Source organism: Tenebrio molitor, chromosome 2, assembly GCF_963966145.1.
Source record: "Tenebrio molitor chromosome 2, icTenMoli1.1, whole genome shotgun sequence".
Lineage (NCBI taxonomy): Eukaryota > Metazoa > Arthropoda > Insecta > Coleoptera > Tenebrionidae > Tenebrio > Tenebrio molitor.
The window spans coordinates 10,269,816-10,287,069 of NC_091047.1; the positions used below are offsets into that span (position 1 = coordinate 10,269,816).

The window sequence follows — 17,254 nt, forward strand, 5'->3', positions numbered from 1 at the left end:
CTGCTGAACCGTTGATTTTTAAGTTTGGCAGGGTCGTCAAAGCAAAACAGACGTCATTAAGCTGTCGAGGAAATTCGATTACATCGTTAATATTTAAAATAATCTGCCAACGCAGACAGGGCGCAACCATCCGTTAAGGAAAGAATTTTCCGAGAAAACAAATTTCCAATGCGTATTAAAGGAATTCGTCTGAGAAAAGTTTTAAAATCATTTAGAAGAAAGTTTCTGCATCGAAGTTGTTCTACATGAGACGGAGATGATCGCAGTTTTATTAAATTAGACTTGGAAAAGTGTTTGTCTCGTTTCGACAAAGACCCATAATAATTATTATTGATGTCCAGGAAAGTTATTTTTAATTAGAAAAAAAAAACGACGGTGCGATAAATGTTGCTTCAAGTGTAAAATACATTTGTAAATGGTTGGCAGTCTGTAATAAAAGTTTACGGTTAAGGAGATAGCTGAGAGTATAACAATTTAGGAAGCAACATTATCTAACAATACGACTTTAAAAACCACAAATAATAAGCGTAATAAAAATAACACGGCATTCTGTTTGCGCATTTACAAAGATTCATAAGAAAAACAAACACGAAGCTCGCACCGAAGCGAAGATTTAAATAAAAAAGTACTTCGAGCAAGATGGAACCTGAGAAAATCAGCGTCGCACGAAAATTTCGTTTTATTTGAGAAAAGGCGAATAAACATTTTGGGTTTGTGTTTGGTATAAGTAAATTTTGGGGGAATTCGTTGCAGTTCACAGTTTTCCTTTATTAGTTCTTTACATTTGAAGATCTCCGAGTTTAAATGATCAAGATTTGTTTTATTTATTTATTTATTTACATACTTATATTACAATAAATAAGTACATTTCAATGAATTATGCTTGCCTACTTTTGTAATTTTAAAAACTTGTCAATACTTGTCAATTTTCGTTATTCTTCTTATTTTTCTTTCAGTACCGATTGCCAAACAGATGGTAAAGTATGTTTATATCGGGTGTTCATTTAAATTTCCGGTCAAAATTGGCTTTGAAGAGTTGATTGTGAACGCACACTCGTGTAAAAACACAAATAACGGTAAGATTTAAACAGCTAATCCATGATCCGTAATCCGTAGTGCGTTCACAATCGACTCTTTCACCGGAAATTTATTAAATGAACACCCGATATACCTATTTTGTAAACTCTGTGTACATTTTTTTTTTTTATGAAAACACTTGGAAATTTTGTAAATCGAATAAAAAAATATCTCATCAAAGTTAGTTTTGACACATTTTATATTCGTAAAAGTAACTTCGCAAGGTTTGCGTCTTGCAGATTTTGAGGTTAGAAACATTATTTAAATAGAAAACTAAAACATTTTTTTAAATATACTGAATTCAGTGGTACACTTAGCTCCAAGAGAGAACAACATACTGAGTCATCAGAATAGTTTCACCAGTGGCGGCGCAAAAACATATCTAGAATACTACAGGTGACGTTTAATTAGTTTTAACGTTTATTACATCTGTCTGAAAAGAGTAGGTTAAACAGGATATACCGCACCGTCCCAGAATAGTACTATTGCGGCCAAAAAATTTCGTCCGTCACTTTCAAGGCCCTGACATGAAGTGTAAACTACCCTTAAGCACCAATAACCTCGCTTTGTTATCGTTATTGTCATTTTGACAATCTGTCATTCAGTCCATCAGTTGAAATTTTGTGAATACAAAGGACAAGTTCCACTCTTACACAATTACCACACGACCGCTAGTCGCTAGTGGCACTAGAGACTAGAGGCAGACTTGCGGCTATTTTTGGATTAAAGTACCAAACAGAGAACCGTGGAAATTACACGAGTATGCCGTAGTTTTTAAAAAATCAAACGAAAAACATTAAGGCAAAGACAAGGAAATGAAACATTTATTTTTGTTTAAGTACTTAGCTAAATCAAAAGATAAAATGAATGAAGTTTAAAATCAATACTTGGTCATTGCTCCATTGGCGTCAATAACTCGTCTTACACGACGCGAGATGGAGAGGCATAAATCTCTGTGATAATTCCTATGTAATGATTGCCATGCATTAGTAATCGCAGTTAAAAATTCTGCCCTATTCCGAATTACTTGTCGTTGTTGCAAATTACGAACCAAAAATCTGGACTGCGACTTGGCCAATCAAGAACGTTTATGCTACCATTCTGCTACCCTATGTGCTGAATGCATTGAACAATTGTCTTGTTGAAATATGAAGTTAAAATTCGGAAAAATTCTTGAAACTAAAGGCATCATCACGTCTTCAAGAATCCTAACATAAACATCACTGTTGAGCCGATCTTCTAGAGACAACATTAGCCCAGGTCTATCTACTAAAATCCATGCCCATATGTTTGCCGAAAATCGACCGCTCCTTTCCGTTGTATTTGCTTGTATTTACCCCTTCAACAGCCGTCATAAAAGGGCTATTGCGTAATCTATTGAGAAGCATATTATCTTCTTCTGCAGTAAATGTGCTAGGCCTCCCTGAGCCTTGGCGTCTTTCAATAGTTCCATTCCATTTTGTCTCCATTTCTGAAGAATGGACGAAATTGTACTTTTAGGTATACGAAGGTCCATCGAAATCTGAGCTTGGGACATTCCACTTTGTGCAAGAGTTACTATTTTGATTTTATTAAAATTTGATACCGATGGCATTTTGCTTGACTTTCAAAAGTGACAAGTAAAAACATCAATCATAATGACAATAAGGAATGGACTACACCGATTTTTTTGAAATGACGGAAAAATGACGGCCGAAATTTTTTGGCCGCCATAGTACATTCTTCAGTGAGCGTATCACGATGGCTATTATTCAAGAGGATGAAGATTCCAACAGGAGCCATAGGCGAGTGGTGGAATCATTTGAGTGGATAATAGGCATTATATGTAAGTTAAAGACTATAGTTTCTCCACGATAAAACCAAGAAAAAACACAGCCGTGGATTTTTTAATATATTCTAACACGGGAAGTGGAATTGAATATCATACAAGAAAGCATAGTAGTGGAGAAAAAAAAATTTAGTAATATGTATAATATGCATCCAGAGATGACATTACAACCAACAATTTAAGCTCATTGGCAAATTGTATTACTTTCTAGAAAGCTAAAGAATGACTCAGGTAATTATCAACTAAAAGCCACAAGAGAAAATTTATGTTATTAGCGAACCCACCAATAATTTATTAGTCAGTGGTACCCACTTACGAGCTACAACTCTTGTTTTTAAACTTGCAGTACTTTAAGCGTGTGCAGAGGTCATAAAATCTTTTGAAACGACTGAATAATATGACATTTACTACTGTTCTGGTACTAAAATTATGTGACGGCTTCGGACTAACATGGACTCATCATTAAAAACACCATTTATCAAGATCGAAAAAATGTACACGTATATTGCGCAAAAAAAAATTATTAATGTATCTCGAAGTCTACACCAAAGTACCACACCATCTAACAGATGGTTCTTTCATTCCTCAACCAATTTCCCAAGAGTGGTAATGTAAAGAATAAAATTACATGTTATATCTTAAATCTCATAACTTAGATATCAAATACACAATACAGGGTGTATCTGAAATACGTGTGTTACTTTTAACCAGTGAAAGTACTCGCCAATTTATAAAACTTTTGTCTATAGCATTTTGCAAAAATCGCAAAAAATTGTCCAAGATTATTTCCCTCCCAATTTTGACCAAACGAGTCGTTTTGTGTGATTAACTAGTCTCTATTTTTTTGTAAATAAGAATTTAAATTTTATTTGTTTAATTTTTTCTATAACAATCTTACTTTTTTGACAATATAGAAAATTTTCGTCTTCACCCATAGGTGGGTATACATTTTGATGGCTAATTTATTCCAAATTTTAAATCACTTTGTAACGTTTTTTCGTAAAAAAAAGTTTCATTTAACAAGCTCTGCTACGTGTTAAAATCAACACGCATTTTAGATACACTCTGTATATTGGAAAAAATATAACATTGACTAGTGACTACTTATTATTAACAGAGATCGGTCCAAACGTTACGAGAGGTTATAATATTTGAATTAATTATGTTTTTAGTAATAATTAATACTTTCATTTTGAAGTTTTTTCACATCATTTAAAAATGTGTTTGGCAATGGACATTGGCTCCATTTTGCTAAAACCATAAATCTCGGGTCTGGCCTCTCCTAGAAAGTTTTTAATGATGACTTGATTTCGCTCTCCAGGGATCGCCTTTGAATTACCATTGTCATCCTCGAAGAAGTCAGGCGTGATAATTTTGACGTAAGAAACTCACTCAAAATAAAATTGCTTAACTTTAGTTTATTGTGGAATTGTGAACTTTGACATTTACAGTATTTTATACAATGAGAAGAGCTGAATATTGTTTTTCATAGAAAATATTTCTTGTTTTTGTTCTTCCGTTTTTGTCTTGTTTTAGAAATAAGAATATCCCATTTTATTTGTTTTTAAAATCAGGATATAACCTTGTCATGAAGTTTTTTCTCACTACATTTTCAATTATATATTCTTTATTTGGAAGTGTTAAAAATTATAGTGTTGATGCCAAAATAAATCGTTTAAATTAAATGTTTGAGTTCATTGTTGGTTTTAATGTTGCCGCCCCACTTGGCAGGCATTAAAAGAAATAATTTTGGACAGCATATAATTAGGGTACATTTTTGTCTTAAAACTATAATTAATATTCCGTTGCATTCTCGCAATAATTAATATCCGCTTATGAACATTGTTATAATACCACTAATTAACGTCATCGTCGACGAAGTTAAGCAAGTAAAATGACCAACCTGCATGTTGCATATTTTATATCTGACGTGGTCCCCTCGGCATGATCCCGTTCTGCACGTCCTTAATTGATGTGAAACACCCCCATCGCACGACCTCGAACACGACGACCATTCCGACCAGGAGGACCAGCCTCCAGATCTGCTGTCCACTTCTTGCAGCTGCGACGACAATTCCTGGAAGAAACCAACGTTGATTATTCACCCAATGTTTGTATCAAAAGTTCGATAATGAGTCAGTGTAACCACCACGAATTCTAAATAATGCTAGAGGGTGGCAAAAACTACATTATAAGCTTTTGTTAACAATCGATAGGTTCGTGTTGGAGTGATTCATAAAGACTTTCTACTTAACATCATTAATTTTGCAGAGTAAGGGCATTAAGAACGTTCTTTGTTTTAGAATTCTCTTATTCCTCCGCATCCACTCTCTTTCCCCTCTAGTTCTCATTTGTTCGTCGAAAGCACTTCCGATATTAATTGGCAACATTTTTCTTCCGAAATTCTTCGACCAATAACAAAATTGATTTTATGAAGGCCTCTGATTAAGTGCTTCCCAAAGAAAATATCATGCAGAGTGGTTGAAAAACGTAATCACCTTTTCAAGCGGAATTTTAACGGTCCCCTCGTTAATACGTAGGTGGGGCGTAGAACCGACGATAAAACCAAAGATTGAGAATCGCGGTTAAGACTAATAAGAAGAGAGTCGAGCTTTTCGGATGAATAATGCATTGTTGATTCTTAGAAGCACCACCGGATTGCAGACTTGCAAATACGACTTTACTCACAAATTACAATAAATTACGCATTATCAAAACCGGCAGATATGAAAATCCTCTTGTAGAATCCCTCAAACTGATGTTTCTTTGTCAATTACTTCGCGCAGCTTTCCAACGGATTATTCCGTCTTGACTGACGACGATTTCGACCGGAATTAAAATTTGAATGTTATCTACAAGTGAAATTTTTGTATTTTCCTTTTTCCTCGCTCGAATATCACTCAACAAACTCATTTAAAGGCGGTTAGGTAGAAAGAGCATCCTTTCTTTCGCATTTTCTTTTCTGACGGTGGTCACGACTTCACTTTGTTCGAGAAAGTGATGATCCCATCTTTTATTTCCACTAATCGACGTTTCTTCCTAGGATATATTTCTAGCCGTGTCAATGTAATAATAAAGGCTTTGATGGTCGTGTCGACACGACCTTTATTACCTACATGACGCGGCTGTTTTACCGTTTTACTGTTTGTATGTTTTATGGTTTCATTTTCGGTGCTCGTGATTGCGCTTTGCAAAATTTAAACTTTGTCAGACTCGTATTTTTATGTCCACGTGTGTACTTTACTTACAATTAATTAAAACTTTCTGAATAAACGACAAAACAGGTAATCATAAAATCCATCGTTATGTTCAATGCAACCCACAATACACTTGCAAAGCAAACCTGGATGTGGACGCGGAAAATATTCGGGTGTCCTTTGCAAATGTATTGTGGGTTGCATTTTCAATTTCGTCGGGTTCATTATCACTCGTGGAATACCCTGTATATTGTTTTATATCGAAAACACATCTGTTATGTTTAAACGACAGAAAAACATTACTGACACCTCAGATTGAAATATAATGGAGTGTGATATGAGCAGGTCTATTAAGAATTTTGTAATATTTCTGCAATGTCAAAATAAATGCAAACACGAAACTCATTACAACTGTTTCTACATAATTAATCAGATTTATGAAAAGTCCGGTTTTAGACCCCCTTTTCCTATTGTTTCGTTTTGAATAAGAAATATCACCTCATCACCTGTTTATTATTTTGCACATAATTAAAACCTATTTCCGCCACGTCCACACACGCTTTAAAACTCTCGCGAATACTCCACCATCATTAATTTCTCTATTATGCTATGCGCTGAGCTTCGAGCTTCATTCACACATACAGAGGAGCTTTGTTACATTTTGAAAATTGAAACCACTCGCCGTCTGTTTTAATACCTACGCAATTATAAAATTTGATTAATGGCGTTACATTACTTCAACTTTGATAATAATCAATAGCCGTGCCAATGTGTACATTTTTGCCAGTGGTAAAATTGGAAAGTCGCCATCTTCGCCATAAAATACGAGGGGATAACATGTCGAAAGTTGTTTCGAAGGGCGGGAGGTGTGCTGCGATTTTCGTGTTCATGAAAAAGCAGCCGCTGAAGAGATGAAGACCGAAGTGCAGTTAAGGAAATACGTTTTGTAAATGACTCTATCGCGTTTTTAAAATTGGCCATTAGTGGTGGCTGATAAGATCTTTACCTGTTCGGAATCATCATCCGACGTTATAGGAACTTCACCGGGAACTTCTGCCATTGTTAGGTTGTTTTCTGTGCCGCGTGATGACAAGAAGCACGTCACCTAGAAAAAAAAATACAAACATTAATTTAAAAAATCGCAGAAATATTCAAGAACATGTTATTTCATTAATCAGACAATGTTACCTTTAATTTTAATCTTTTAATTTTTTTCCCCCTGTTCTTTCAGCCGAAAAATGAAAACACGGGAAATATTGTACAATTAAAGAAAATCATAATTTTGTCGCCTTTTCGTTAGAAACCTTTGGCCCATGGAGCCCAAATGCTAAGGAGCTTTTTAAAGATATAAGCAAGTTGCTGCTTGAAAAATCTGGTGTTTCCGAGTCCCCTAGCTATTTCCAGCAAAGAATAAGTATTGCTATCCAAAGAGGAAATGCTGCTAGTGTTTTGTGAACTGTGGTCAAAAGCTCAGGACTTGAAGAAGTTTTTTATTTGTTTGAAATTAAGTTTACATATCATATAAATATTATACATTATTATAAATAAAATTTAACTATATTAAAATAAGAATAAAAGGAGAAAAAGAAAAGAAGTTGAAAATGACTCTTTGTCGTACATTTAAAAAAAAATACAAAATACCCTTTGATCCTTTGAACGAAAATCGACAATAGCCTCACAAAGATGTGCATTTTAAGTGCAACAAAGCTTAGGTCTTCTTAATGATATTTACTTTTTACAACATGTTAATAATAATTAGAAACATTAATAGTAATGTGCAGAATATTAAAAAATAATAATGTACGATTTGTTGTTTGTAATAGGATTTTAAAAACCTATTAATGTAATAGTTAAAAATGTGCATTTGATAGCAAGTTAATCAAATGGGACGATTATTATGTGATTTACTAAAACACTTAAAAAATTGTAATTGTGTGATGTGACCTTGTGAATCCCTATATATAGTGAAAAAACTCCTAGTCCATCATTCAGCGTCAAGTACAGCTACAAAGAACAACAATGAAAGTTTTGGTAAGTCTTGGTACGGTTTATTTATTTTCATGTGAAAAATGACTTTACAATATTAAAAAAATAATACTGTCAAGTTTTGATAAATGTGTTTAATTTAGTTTGGAGAAAGGGAGTGTTTCTTCATTGTCATTTCTCATAAATTCTAATTGCTGACATTTTCCAGATTATTTTGGCCGTTTTGTTGGCTTTCGCCACCGCCCAACCCCAACCTGATGTCGGACCTGCCATAAGGACGACAATAACTGGTCCTGATGGCGGTCAAATTATTAAGGACGAATATACTGGATTTGTTCCCATCCCCGAGGTGGTGTACACCTTACCATCCACATCATATTACCGCTACACTCCTTATCCTTTGTCATACGCCTCATACGCCCGTTACTCCACTGTGTAAGATTGGAATGGGCTCATCACTTGCAAAATAAAATAATTGGAACATATATTTCTGTTTTTTTTTTTATTTTATAATAATGTAATCGTTAAGCTATCAGCTTTAATCAATTGGGCATTTATCTAACGTGACACAAAGCCTGCAGTAAATGTATTATAGTTGTCCAAGAACTCTAACGTTATATGGCAGACCCTATCATTAAAACGTGAAATGGCTTACCAGAGAAGCTTGTAATGGTCGTTAACAAACAGATCTTTAAGGGCTGGCTAAGACTCGAATAGTGATTTATTTCAAAATTCCCGTTGTGACTTTCCTTAAAATTGTATGCTTTCGTAACTGGTTGTAGGTTTATAAATAAAGCAGATGACTAAAAATCGCCTATACATTTAAACACAGAGTGAAAAGTACCAGGTAGTTTATGTTGGATTGAGAGAGTTTTCTCTGTAGGAGCTATCAAATAATAATTCTCTAATCATTGAAGTTAAGTGCACTTTAATGTTAGAGTTCTAGAACAAGTATACTCTGTTTTGTTAACAGAACTTACACAATTCCAATAATAATAAATTAAATGGAGGAACGTCTTGTCTCCAGTCACTAAATTTAATTAATTCTAATACCAGTCTCAGCCTTTTACTCTAAAGACCCAATTGATTTAAGACCAAGGATTTGGAGAGAAGCCATCACTATTTTTTGTGGAAGGAAGAAACAGGAATTACACATTTAAATTTAACGTTTCTCCTCTTTCAGTTGACTATTATCAAGTGCAATTAATTATTTTTTCTACAGCTATTGGAAAATAGCCACCCTTTTTTACTTACTTCAAACAAGACATGAGAATTATTTCTTCACATGTAGGGAAATGTGACAGCGATCCATCACATTTCTTCACTAGTGGGGAAATTAAATATTTGGACATTAAACACAAGAACGGAATATTTACTAAAAACATAATAAAAACTTCTACATCATCTGAAGCCGAGATTTTGGCTGAATTAAACATCTGTCGATTGTAAATTAATATTCAGCTAAGATGAAGAGGAAGAAGAAAAAATCTCAATCATTTGATTAAGACGTCGAATTTATTGATACAGATTTAGATTGGGAAGATTCAATCAGTGGTAAAGGTGACACTGGCACTCTAAATGCAAGAAGTGTTAGTAATGCGGCATAAAATGGATGTCTAGATTTGAACCCGGATTTCTCTTGTCAGTATTGATGTATTCAAAGGACATGTCCGAGAAGGTTGAAGTCTGAGAATTTTGACAGTTAATATAGATGCGTTCGATTTATGGATATCAATATACCTCAACAACTCCGTATTTGCATCGACAATGTATATAAGCGAACAATGAAAAAACCACAAAAAATTGGCTAGACATCGACTCAAAAGAGACTGGTGCTTTCTTAGGATTATTGGTGCTTGCCGCAATGGATAATAATTGAGATATTCCTATTCTGCCTGCATGTTAAGTAGAATATTTGAACAAATTAGGTGATTTCCTGCGATAATATCGGGTGTTCGTTTAAATTTATCCTTAAAGTTGCCGTTGAAGAGTTGATTATGAATGCACCACTAACCTCACTTTTTACATTGTTGGTGTGATGGGGTATTAATTCATAGTCATAATTCATCATAAACCAGGTTGCTTAACTAAACCGGTAGAAAAACCATTTTGTATTCATCAATCCAAAACAATTGATTCCATGTACTAATAGAAAACAGGGAACATGTAGAAGGAAAAGAAGAAACACTATAAAATGAAAATTGGAAAGCCAAACAAATCAGATAAATATTATGTTATCTTTCCTTCTATGGTTAAACCTTAAACTATCACCTTTCCCTACCTCTTCTTAATTTTTCATTTTTAATTAATTTCCTTATTAACTTTTTTAAATTTCCACCACATATTAAAATAATCAGTATTATTAGCTATTATTCTACCGGGTGATCAAGAAGGACTGTTTAAGGTGGCAGTTCAATTAAGAAAATTTTTTAAATCGGTTATTTATAACACTGCAACTGGATATGTTTTGTTGGTTTATTTGACAAATATCTGATATAGGTATAGCATACAACGACAAGCCACCAACAGCCGGAAGTTACTCCTGTTATACGATTTAAAATACGACCCAGTACCCAGTGTTACCAACTTAAACAGTCCTTCTTGATCTCCCCGTATAATATTATTGTTGTAAAAATTCATCTCTTGTAAATACTTTATTATTTTGTTACCTTTATTGTCATATTTTTTCAATCTTTCAGTTGTAAAAGTGTTAATATAATTTTGTATATTGAGCCAACATCCCTTCATTTGTCCAGAAGCATTGACTTTTTCGTCAGTTCTATTTTCTTTAATTTTTATGTCACTCCTTTCCGTTTTATTTCCAAACGCTCACTTTCGCACATTTTTTTGGAACACATTCTCAACGGCTCACTATTTCCAGACCCGGCATTGAGACTCTCAACTGGTGCATATTTTGTCCAGGTTGTTTTATTTTTGTCCGTGAAAATTTTTCTGAGATTTGACGACACGTTCAAGCCAGTCTAAAAATTTTATTACACCGTCTGGTCCTAATGCATTTAAATTTTGTTCCAGCAGTATGGCTGCGGGAGTTGACGGAAACTTCAAGATAAGCCTTCCACAAGTCGACGATCCGTCATAAAAGTCGAAGGAACTTCCTAAATCTCTTATTAGCCATTAGGTGTAACCGCAACTGGCTCGGAAAACTGGATGCGGCCGTTAATAAAACAGCAAGGTAAGAAGCCGGGTCGAAGGCAACTTGCCAGAGTTCCCTTAGGGCGATTGCCGGTCTCGCTACACCGCCCTTGCCGCCTCCAATGCGGGCCGAACTCGACACAAGTACAATTCAATAAACTCTAATAAAAGGCCATTACATAGAATAAGATTCGGTTTTCGCCGGCGATGCCTTTGCCGGCCGAAATCCTTTCGCCATTCCCGTTGCTCTCATAACACATGTGTCGAGAAAATAGGATTTTCACACGACGGAATCTTTCACTCTTTATTATTAAATCTACGAGTGAGTACTTTAGAACCGGCGGTTTTTTGCCAAATTCCATATTTACCAAATCAAATTTATACGTTCGCTGTTCAGCTTGTCGAGTCGATGCGAATTCGGCGGCGATGGGAATTTTCTTGTCGGGTGGAGGAACGATCCGTGCTATCTCAGATGGCAAGGTCGAAGAGCTACTAAGGCGTCACCGGAGGGGATGAACTCCAGGACGGTGGAGCGTGGAGTAGAGAGCACAATGTGATCACGGGGTCCCGGAGGAATTCAGTCAAAGTGTAACGGAATTACGCGAGCGACAAGCTGCTTCATTGCTCCCAGGATACGTCTTTCAGGTTGCTTACTCCTGGCTGAAGCGTCATCAAAGGACCACGCAAATTTTCACATTACATGGCCACTTTTCTGCCAACGACGTAACAAGCAAACTACCAATGAAGAAGTATCTGCTTTGCATGTTTTACAACATACAACGATAAAAGACAGTTGGATTTGATTATTTCTCGACAAGTCGATTCCAAATATGTTTCGCTAATGGAAAATGTATCAGCTACTGTTTGTTTTCATTTTAATTGCGAAAGGGGCTTGCGAATAATTTACAAAAAATTCGTTCGAAAAAATTAATAAATACACAAAGAAGATTAAATCGGATCTTGTTACGTTTGTTGGTTTATATTACGATTACATACCGTACAGAATGAATTATGAGTGCGCCCCTGGCAGAAAATATTTATTTCCCTTGGGTCTGTCCCACTCCAGTCCTAATTTAAATACAAATATACAAAATGATTTAGTTGCGTAAGTTAATAAATGAAACATTCAGGCATTTTTGACCCGACAGTCAGTCTCACGTCTTCCTTCCCTCCCTAATTTTATTTAAAACGCATCCAATAAAAAATATGGCTCTCATTTTCAGAATTATGACACCAAATAATAACGCTCCCTCATATAACCACTATAGATCGTTAAACTGAAGCGAATCGCCGCATTCTGACAATAAAAAATTCAAAAACACATCAATAACGATACTTGATCATTATGTGCTATACAAATTTCCAATGGTTGTGGTATGTTTCGAAAAGGAAAAAAAAATAGTTTCTACATGCGAAGCAATTTATGGCAGTGATAAATTACGGTCCGGAAAGTTTCAAAAATAGGCAATACAATAAGAGAACAGCGGAACTGGGTTGAGTGTGTTGCTTAACGAGGGTGAAGAGAGGGAGTGGATAGTAGTTGCAGGCAAAGCTCCAAATCGGCTTGGATGTCTTGGCAAGGACGAAGACTCCGGCTCGGAGGACTAGCCGGAATGGCGCCTCCTTTACAACAGCCCGGAATTGGCCCGTAATTGTTGACGATTCATGAACTCTGCGCTAAATTACGATCACACTTTTGTAACAGACGATCCCCGAAACGGTTTAATTCAATGCAGTTTGTGGGTCAAACGCTGAAAATACCATTTTTACGTTGCACTAGGTACTGTTGTTAGTTTCAGTACATTTTCAACGAAAGAAGCCATTTTTAACTGCATTAAGTAGAGTCTTTAGGACAGTGCCAATGAAAAAGAATGATTGGTTCAGTTAGATTGGTTTGTTGGGTTTTGTTTATTTCCAAAACAAAACAAAAATATATTTAGCGCCTGTAGCATATGCAACTTTATATTCAGAAGTGCAAGAAAATTAATATTTGCAGACATTCCCGCTGATTCAGACAGTCAAGTTATAGTTTAAGAGATTTAAATGCGTAGTCAGTGTGGTTTTGTTGTGTAAGGGGGCAGCTAATGTGAGGAAAATGAAAAAATGTGTGATAAAACAACTGTGTTGTAATTTACATCCATCAGTGTCTAAGCGCATATCTCAAGAACGACCTTAAAAATAGATAAAATTCAAAGTGGATTAGTTAGGGACGATAAAGGAACATCACTGCTAAAAACCAATCTTATCTAAAAGCCGTCGCTGATAAATCTCTTTGGATTTGTAGAGGTTGCCCTCTTAAACGTCTAAAACGTTTCCGCAAATAGTGGACCATTCACAGAAAGCAAACAAAAACCTGCAGTAATCCTTCTCCCAGAAAATTAAAAAAAATTAATTAATTTGTTTTGTGAAAGTGAAAGCGGGTTCTTAGCAACATAAAAAGAAATTCTAGTGTTTGTCTGAATTTTTTTTAAGGTTTAATGGACTTGACGGAATTTACGTTGTAAATATGTAGTATTTGGTGATTATTGGCTAGACTAAGTAAAGTTTTTGAAAAAGAAATTACAACTACATATAATAGGGAACTAATGTTTCAATCAATGAAAATCAGTTCTACGCATTAGATATGTATAGCAAATAAGAGCGGAAAATATAAACAAAAACAAATCATTGAGTAATAAATTCACATTCCTTTTCAAAATTTTAAATAATTTGCAATAACAAAATGCAAAAAACACAATTGATTTAAAACATTTAGACTAATAATGTTTTTTTTTTGTTTTAAATTTGTTTAAAATTATCTATGCATATGTACAGGGTGATTCAAGTTTTACCGCCCGAGCGAAAACACACACTTATATTCGATTTAAAATTCTCAAAAAATTCGGGAAGGATTGTGTGACGCTGTAGAAGATTCTGTAAAAATTTCAAATTTTTTAATGAAACGAGTAAATATTTCGTTTTAATTCAATAACCGCTACATTAATTTACATAATTTTTCAGTGAGAGTCCTTTCAAACACTTAGGAAAAATTTGATGTCATTGAAATCATGAAAGCATCACCGGTTTTTTAAATAAATATAATTCGATATTAAAGTGCAAAATTTAGCTATGATTTATTATTAAATTGGGCGGTCACTTCAACAATAGAGATTAACATGGGTTATTTATGGTACCCTTAAGGGACTAAAGAATTACTAGAAAAGTTCTTAACAGATGTTTCCAAATTATTTATGACACTGCAGTTGTAAATCTTGATCATTTTTCGCTGCTAATGTTAAAATTGGAATAATTCAAAAACTAATCCTTTTCTTTTGATGCGAATTTCATAAATATGTTCTTTGAATTAATTGTAAATTATGAGCGTGCACGGAAAAAATTTTTTTTTGGTTAAAATCGATTTTTTTAATTTTATGGCTCTGAATGAAGTGATACGGGAAAATTGATTGCACACGTTTGAAGCCTTACATGAAGGGAATGTAACCCAAAAGTTTCGTAATTTTTACTAATTTTTTAATAGGGTTAATCGTGCTGGCGGTAAAACTTGAATCACCCTGTACAAATAAAATTGGAGCATTAAGGATTATTTATGCTTTGAAAGAAAACGGAAAATACAGATTTTGACTGTCATTTTATTTCTTTCCCTATTGTATTTTTTATGATGTTAGACTTAATTTGTTTAGGTATATTAAAACAGTAAAATATAAATTGTATTTTCCATAATGTCTCATAAAATTAAATATGTGAATACGTTAAGTTATAATAAGTTAAAAATAAGTGCTAAATAAGAAAATAAAATGTGTTTTGGAAACTCATTGCACGATATCTCTCTAAACTGCAACAATTGTTATGAAACAGTGTTACAAACTTTCTTCGGAAGTATCAACTATGAGACAAGAAAAGTTTCCAATATGTACTCTAGTTAATATGAAATACGCGAATCTAGAACTTGTTCTTAATTCTAAAAAAAAGTGTTCAAAGTTGATATACATATTTTTAAAACTGCGTTAGAGTTAGTAAAAAAATGTATGTGGTCCTAGGAAGAACCCCGGGTGGGTCATTTAATAATTCTCATTCGGTGATAATGTCTGTATTATAAGTATGGTCTACATCTTTAAATGTCCACCCACTACAGGTGTCCTTCCCCGTCAATGATTCATTGCAAGCCGGTTGATAAAGGCAGACATTGTGTACCGGGAATGCCGAAGACAATGAGAGATGTCCCGTCGCGCACTAGCATACATTATAGTCTAGCGTATGAGCATTACCTCTTAAGTAAAGCAACGACGCATCTACTGATACACTCTACAGTAAATTTGATAAATAATAATTGGCACTTTTCATTGAAAAACACCGCCGAGCATTATCGACCTGTGTGTGTAGTTGCTATATTGTCGGGGACAACGCCATTTGTCAAGATATTTGACATATGTTTGCAACCATTCATCAAGCCGAGGATACATATCACCCAAGATGGAATGCCAAAAAACAACAGTGATCTATGTCGAGAGGATGTGATATTTATAAATCTCATATTTTTTAATAGTTTCACATTTGATTTATACACTCTTCGTCATACTTCAGCAAACAATATGGGGTATATAAACTGCAGAGAGCAAGAGAGCACTGAAATATTTCTTCTCGAAAAGAATATTAAAAGTTATGGCTATCCCTAAAAAAACACGACGAACTGGACTAGAAACAAGCGACCGTTTTTAAATATGAATAACATAGGAGCCACAATATAATAAATAAAATTGAAAAGGTAAGAAAAAGCGTGATGTATTAAAATGGTTTCTGTTTCTTTAAATTCTTAAGATGGGGTTTTACACGAAATAACAACACCATGCGAGCTTTGAAAGCTGACATAACTTGGCTTAAAATTGCGTTATACCTTGTAAAACCATATTTTATAAAAATTAGAAAACACAGCAAGGAGTACGAGTGTATTTGAAATAATCTACAGTGCGATCAACAATTACTAGATAAAAGGCGGCTATGACTTTGACAGTCTCAGATTTTTCGTATCTTTGCTAACTCAGCTAATAAACGTCAAACAACTGTCACTATGAATCAAATTTTAACGCAAAAATAGTTTTTACTTCAGAACATAAAAGATCCATCTTCCAAATTTAAATTGAAACAGGTATATGCAACCAAAAATACTCCCATGCATTCCCAAGCATTATCGACACACGTCCAAAATCTCAAAGCCTTCGTTGATCTAAATAATTGTTGATCGCATGGTACAACCAATACACCTTCTCGTAAATTTGTATATTTTTTATATTGAAAGGTTTGCTTGGTTGTTAATTTATGAGGCTTTATTTTAAACCATTCTGTACATGCTGCACCGAGTCTTCCTTCAATAAGTTTAGTGCTGTCATAATCTTGCTTTTATTCAAATTTAAAATTGGTTTTTCTCGTCTTATTCGTGTCGTAAAGCCTGTAAAAGCCATGCATCTACTTCGACTTACCGATTCTTGACAAGATTATTCTACTTTAAAACGCAACTTAAATCACATAAGCGGTTTACAAGTGGTTCTCGCAACTTTTATAAAATTCAAATTTAAAAGTTTACAACTTTTTAGGGTTCGCGAACGTACATCTAGCATACTCTCATTTAATTAGCAGTTTTTAGTCGGACGCATCAATATAAAGAGCGTGTAAAAAGAGAGTAGAGTTTTTCAACTAAAGTTAATAAAGACTGAGGAGTAAAAATATGAATTTTGTTATTAAATTGTTGGTCCTCCAATATTGAAACAAAATTTTGTGAAGATTGGTGGAATTCTCGTACGAATCAAAAGGGTTCTGAGGGAACTCTACCGGGACAATTAGAAAAGTTACGACTTTGTCGAGTTTACAGTTTTTCATTTGTATAATACGAGTATAAACCTTTGCCCGATTAATCATCTCGAAACCAAAACCCCATTTCACAATGATGCCATTGTTTAATATAAAACATAATATATTATTAAATCTGAAATGTCGTTTTAACTCAAGCACATTTAATTAG

The 17,254-nt window shown here is 34.3% G+C and overlaps 1 protein-coding gene and 1 long non-coding RNA gene across 5 annotated transcripts in view; one reads left to right on the forward strand and one right to left on the reverse strand.

Moving 5' to 3' along the window:
* Positions 1-17,254, reverse strand: part of nolo (no long nerve cord) — a 233,565-nt gene that overhangs the window by 86,179 nt on the left and 130,132 nt on the right. For all 4 annotated transcript variants that reach the window (XM_069039742.1, XM_069039745.1, XM_069039741.1 and 1 more), the window contains exons 4-5: positions 7,109-7,207; positions 4,809-4,982 (exon numbers count right to left, since the gene is read on the reverse strand). In XM_069039742.1, coding sequence (XP_068895843.1) covers positions 4,809-4,982; positions 7,109-7,207 — 273 coding nt within the window. The remainder of the gene's footprint in view (positions 1-4,808; positions 4,983-7,108; positions 7,208-17,254) is intronic.
* Positions 7,993-8,573, forward strand: LOC138124916 (uncharacterized). The gene is made up of 2 exons (XR_011157307.1): positions 7,993-8,133; positions 8,297-8,573. It is a non-coding gene; the product is annotated as an uncharacterized lncRNA (long non-coding RNA).